This window comes from Juglans regia, chromosome 13, assembly GCF_001411555.2.
Source record: "Juglans regia cultivar Chandler chromosome 13, Walnut 2.0, whole genome shotgun sequence".
NCBI lineage: Eukaryota > Viridiplantae > Streptophyta > Magnoliopsida > Fagales > Juglandaceae > Juglans > Juglans regia.
Genome location: NC_049913.1, coordinates 12895137 through 12901136, shown reverse-complemented (window position 1 = coordinate 12901136; position 6000 = coordinate 12895137). Strand labels below are relative to the sequence as shown.

The following is a 6000-nucleotide window of genomic DNA, read 5'->3' as shown; positions in this document are numbered from 1 at the left end:
TTATAATAACAATATATTATATATAAAATTAAAAAAATAATTTAAAATTAGTACCGGTCCAGTCCGGGCCAAAAATGTCCGAAACCAAAACTGGACCGATTCAGACCTGTTTTTCAATTTCGAAAATCGATTCCGGACCGGACCAGTCCAGTCCAAAACCAGACCAGTTGGACCGGTCTGGTCCGGTTTTCTGGATGTTTTTTACACTCTAGGGCCTAGGTACTACAGCCTGAGCTAAGCAAAAGGAAACGAAGAAAAATATGATTACAAAGACAGAACGTGCAGTCAAGTGGCCAAAACTCCAAATGAGAACATTTTGCTCGAAAGAATATCATCCGCAACATTCGGATGGATGACAATCCAAAAAGGAAATTGACATTGGTTTGTGCCACCAGCTAAAATTATTTTTTACATCCTCGACCACCAAAATATGAAGAAACCAATAGTAACACATTAACAGACCAAAAGTTCATTGGAACAAAAAAGATATTGTCTATCTACCTTATTTTCCTTCACCAAACGGGGGCGTCTTCAATTCACAGCAAGGGTAGTTAACTATCCTACGGCTTCAACGCCAAGGCTAGCCCAATCTTTGCACTCTTTTCAATCGCCCTGGTATCCACTTCTCCGGAGATGGTGAAGAGGGACTTTGGACGCCACTCATGCTGGATGAGAGCGCTTGCCCTTCCATAGTTGTTTACTCTAGCCTTCACCGAGGTTAGAGGGTCAAGCGCATGCTGCGTGCCAATTGTGAGGGTATTTTCGTTGCTTGAAAAGCTATGCGACAGCTCTGCACCAACAGCTGTGTTGGTCAATGGGCTTACAGTGTGGTAGTATGAAGCATTAAGGGTGTCCCCTTTATCATTCCTGCATTCACCAACATCATGTCATTTTTCAGGGAAAGCATATCTGGACATACATGCAAGCAGAGCATATAGCACTCAATTACAACAGAAAAGGAATTATAGTTGAGTAAAGAGAAAAGGAAGTCATTTTACACAGATACTCACACTGTCAGTGCAGCAATGAGGTCAGTCTGGGTGTAACTCAATCCAGTATTCAGTTTAGTAAAGTTTCCAGAGGTAGTGTCAAATGAAAGATCTGTCCCAAGGGCAACAACATTGTTTCCAACAACACCAGAAAAGTTCACAATTGGATTGGCAGTCAACCCAAGGCTTGTACTTATTCCAGCATACTCATGCTGGTATTGGAGTTCAACCTGCCAACAAAAGTACCAATAACTCCTATCAAAGTGCACCAATATGTCTATCTCAACCAAAGAGGTGCTCATCATTGCAGCAAAGTTCAGGTGCATGATCCAAATGTATTAACTAGTCAGACAAAAAAATACAAATATTTTTCTTACCTTGCCAGACCTCTGATCAGGAACAATAAAGCTAAAGATAGCCTTGAGTCCAGGTGCAGGTTCGTCAACGGTAACTGTTGTGAGAAGCTACAAATTCATGGAACATTAAGGTTAAACAATTTTTTTTATATAAGTAAGAAACTTTTTATTAATCCACGTAATTAGGCATAGCCCAGGTACATAAGAGAGTATACAAGAGATTAACCTAATTACAAGCTAAGCGCTGTGAAAATCAGTATAAAAGTCATTAAAGCTAGTCCCATTCAATACAATGGCTTAAACAATTAAAGCATCAATATTAGATTATAAATGAATTACTATCACACAAAAGGAGTAGCAATATAAACATTTTCTCAGTTAACCAATATGTATATGTGCTCGTGTGTAACTAAGAAAAATAATTTTTTTTTTGTAAGTAATAAAAATAAAATGAAAGGGAACGGCATTGAATGTATTGAAAAAATTAGGATAGAAGCTAAGAACATCGTTGAGAATCACACAAAAAGGAAACCCCAATGCTAAACATTCACGACATTCATAACACCAAATTGAATAATGTAAAATAAATTAATAATCTCATTCAGTGGACTGGTATCTAATTGTTAAACTTACTAACAAAAAACAAAGGTAGTATGCTGATGACAAGTATACAATATTAATTTATCGTTCTATTAACATATCTGAACAAAGATCAAAATAATCCTAATTTCAATTGTCAAGATCTTGAAAAGCACTTGGATCTCTATCTCCAAGTGATCCAGGCAAATGCGTTAAATCTAGAGTAAATAATTTAGGTCTATATTCAAATACATGCAAGATCAGGAAGTATAGTTCAACGTAGAAATTCACTGAAAACTTAAAAATAACTAAAATGCAGCTTCAATGACTTACATTAGAGTTAGTGTCCACTTTTATATCAGTTGTGATGTTCTTGTTCTTCAGCTGAGTGCTCACATCAGCCACAAACAGATCGCCTTTCTTAACTCCAGTTGAAGTAATTGCCTGAGCAAGTGTAACAAACAGAAGAGTCAGAACACAAATTAAAGCATATGCAGATTGAGTAGTAGCATGCATGGCATCATAAAGCATTACAGATTAACCTAAAGATTTCTTTGCAGGAAGTGTTGTGAATGCAAACAAAAAAAATATATATATATTCATGAACAAACAAAATGAAAATATTAGTTATAAAAGTCCACCGGTTATACCAATCTTGATAACAAAATAAGAAAATACAAGATGTTGACCAACTATAAACCCACACTAAAGGTTGTGAAACATTTGAAATGCACAAAGATAATTTATATTACATTGCAAAAAAAAAATTAATTGGCAGCGGGTGTCCGGGAACAGCATCCCAACTAATCCTGAGGGTGCTCAGGCTCTCGGCAAGGAATTTCCTGCAATGGCACCTTGGGTAATTCAAGGGAAAAATCCCTCAATCCAATAGCACCTAAAGATTGTTTGCGCCCAAGGGGTATTGCAAAACTTCTTTTTATTGGTATATATTTATATTACAAAACTTGATTGTGTTCAATTAAGCATTGCTAGGCAAATGGTTGAGGCGGTTTGCAACAGAGATGGGGACCAGGTGGCAATCAGTGGTGGATATTAAGTATATGAATATATGGGGCACTGCCAAACCAACCTTTCCAACACGAGTAGTGTCCACCAGCCATTGAGGCAAGACCCAGACCAAACTAAAAAGGGGCTTTCAATAATAAAGTTTAAATCGTTCCAATACAAGAAAAGCACCAACTCACTAAACGACGAAATATTTGCTACCCCCCACCCCCCAAAAAAAAACACACCTCCATGTTCAAATTGATTGTCCAAGAAAAAAGAGAATTGAGAAAAATGCTACTAAATAGTAATGCAAATTGAATAATAAATATGCAAAGTAAATAGCCCCAGCCATTCTTGGTAACAATCAATACATATTACAATTCTTGCAGCTCCATTTTTTTACAAGTAATTGGTGCTACTCAAGTAGTAAGGCACAGTAAAATTTCAACCAAAATTTCCAAAACATGAAACCTAAGTCAAGGAAAAGGCAATTTGCAAGATGAGGCAGGTATCTATAGATAACTTAAAAGTACAAATTACAAACACATTTTTGAAGAGAAGTCGGCGTATTACAGGCAGCAGGATAAGAATTACAGAGCAAAACAAGAATTGTTGACCAATAGAATTGTCAAAAACACAGCACACAACCACCCAATACAAATGAATGAAATGCTACAGTTAATACTCCTTTCCAATTGCTAAAAATGACCAGAAATGAAAATTGAGCAATTTGAAAATTAAAAACATGTTTTAGCTAAGTTGCGATGGCACTCAATAAAACATTAATTTGCACCAAAAAAGAATGAAAGGAATAAAAACAATGGAAATGACATTTACAAATAAAACATCTGCTCCTCAACAGACGTAAGCACTAAACCCTCCGGTTAGTTGCTCAGAGGAGGAAAGTATATAAGCCACAACTCTTAGATCTCAATAGTTTTGCTAAGAGCCACGGACAAGCACTTGATTTTGCTCAAATGATCTCACCATAATTTAAGAAATAAATAATAAAACAATAAGATATTATACTCCAATTTGTTTTCCATATCTTTCCACCAGTTTTCACGCCAGCCGCAGAGCCAAAAAACACAAAAAAGGGAATAAATGAAGCACAGCATCGGTAATCGATAAACTCCATGTCCAACAATCAACATAGTTGCAACAAAGAGAAACTTACAACTCCAGTGGAAGTGTAAGTAGTGATGGTGAACTTGTGGTCGCTCTGATAATCCTTGTAGAGAAGATCTGAAAGTTAAAACACGAATATAACATAAAAATCGCCACATAAAATGATTGAAAGCCTTAAATCACATAAAACAGTAAAAAACCATAGAGAAAAAAGGAAAAAAAAAATAGATCGGTAACCTCTGGCTTTCTTGCCAATATCGGAGTAGAGACCGGGCCCTTTCACCATGATTTTCCCGAGAAAAAGAAAAGTAAAATGAGAGAGGAACGAGAGGGTTTGGTGTGCGTATTAGTTAGCTGTGTAAAGAGAAGGGTAAGAGAAAGAATAAGGGGTTTGGGTCTTTTTGTCAAGAGGATGGGTATAAACCGTCGGATCCCCTGTGTTGGGTAGAGATGCGGTTTTATAGCCGTTGAGATGGAAATGAGAGAGGTTGTGGTGCTGTACTGGCCTCGACTATCGGGACGAAGGGGTTGGGGCATATTCGCTATGCGGTGCCGTATACAAATTACAAACTACAAAGCCTTTTTTTCTCTTTTTTTATTTTTATTTTTTAGTTTTACGAATGAAAATGTTACTCCAATCATCTTATTATTTTATAATTTGCTATTAAAAGATTATGAGAAAAAAAATATAAATAGATTTATTATTTATGAATTCTGTTTTCCGGTTGGCAGCAGTAGCTGCAGTACTACTACTATTTTTGTTTCTTTTTTTTTGTTATTTTTTTAAATTCAGTGCTACTATTCAACGCTGTTGCAGATTGCAGGCTACCTTCGACTTTCGAGAGGAAAGTAACAAATGTCCTCCAATCATTATTAGATTTAGGCCTGGTTTGTTTTCTAAAAACATCTCATCTCATCTCACCTTATCATTACAATTTTTTTAAATCTCCACATAAAATAAAATAAACAATTCAACTTTTTCAAATCCCAAAACAATAATAATATTAAAAAATATATTCTAACAATATTTTATTCAACTTTTTAACTTTAATCTCAACTCATCTCATCTCATCTCATCTCATCTCTGAAAACAAACGAGGGTGAGTTTGGTTATCAAACTCATCTTAACTCATCATTATAATTTTTTCAAATCTCAATATAAAATATAATAAATAATTTAATTTTTTTTAAATCTTAAAATAATAATAATATTAAAAAATAATATTCTAACAATATTTTATCATCTCAACTCAACTCAATTCAACTCACTTCAACATCCAAACACAATCTTAAGGTGAGTTTGGTTACCAAACTCATCTCAACTCATCATTACAACTTTTTCAAATCTTAATATAAAATATAATAAACAATTCAACTTTTTCAAATCCTAAAATAATAATAATATTAAAAAATAATATTCTAATAATATTTTATCATCTCAACTCAACTCACTTCAACATTCAAACACAATCTTATGGTCCATTTAATTCATAAATAAAATGAGATAAATTGATATAATTTATGAATAATAATAAAATTTTTAAGTTTAATTTAGATATAAAAATCATTTCAATCTATCACATATTATTATTATAATTTTTATAAATTTTTATATAAAATATAATAAATAATTTAATTTTTTTAAATCTAAAAATAATAATATTATTAAAAAAAATATTTTAATAATATTTTATTTAACTTTTAACTTTCATCTAAAATTATTTCATCTCATTTCACTATCAAAATCCTACCTTAAAATTAAATAAGAAGATATAAGATAAAGTAAGATAGTTTCATTTTATCTCTAAATCAAAATCAGCTCTTATAATAATTTTTTTAAAATAAAAATTATATTTATATTATTAGAATGTACAAGTCTATTTTATTTAAAAAAAAAAATTGAATAAATTTAGTATCTATATGAAACATAATTTTTTAAC

At 33.0% G+C, this 6000-nt stretch overlaps 1 protein-coding gene across 1 annotated transcript; it reads right to left on the bottom strand.

The window, feature by feature from the left end:
• Nucleotides 1-235: 235 nt before the first annotated feature.
• LOC108984711 (mitochondrial outer membrane protein porin of 36 kDa) lies at nt 236-4590 on the bottom strand. The gene is made up of 6 exons (XM_018956754.2): nt 4298-4590; nt 4110-4177; nt 2258-2368; nt 1367-1453; nt 1011-1219; nt 236-867 (listed from the first exon to the last, which is right to left on the bottom strand). Exons 1-6 carry the CDS (start codon nt 4344-4346, stop codon nt 561-563), a joined length of 831 nt encoding a protein of 276 aa, XP_018812299.1. The 5' UTR covers nt 4347-4590; the 3' UTR covers nt 236-560.
• Between the last annotated feature and the right edge of the window lie 1410 nt (nt 4591-6000).

What these genes read in the sequence shown, in the direction of transcription:
- LOC108984711 (XM_018956754.2), bottom strand. Translation starts at nt 4,346, where the DNA reads ATGGTGAAAGGGCCCGGTCTCTACTCCGATATTGGCAAGAAAGCCAGA. An exon ending in TATTGGCAAGAAAGCCAGAG is followed by an intron (nt 4,178 to 4,297) that starts GTTACCGATCTA and finishes TTTAACTTTCAG; the next exon opens with ATCTTCTCTACAAGGATTAT. An exon ending in CTTACACTTCCACTGGAGTT is followed by an intron (nt 2,369 to 4,109) that starts GTAAGTTTCTCT and finishes ACACTTGCTCAG; the next exon opens with GCAATTACTTCAACTGGAGT.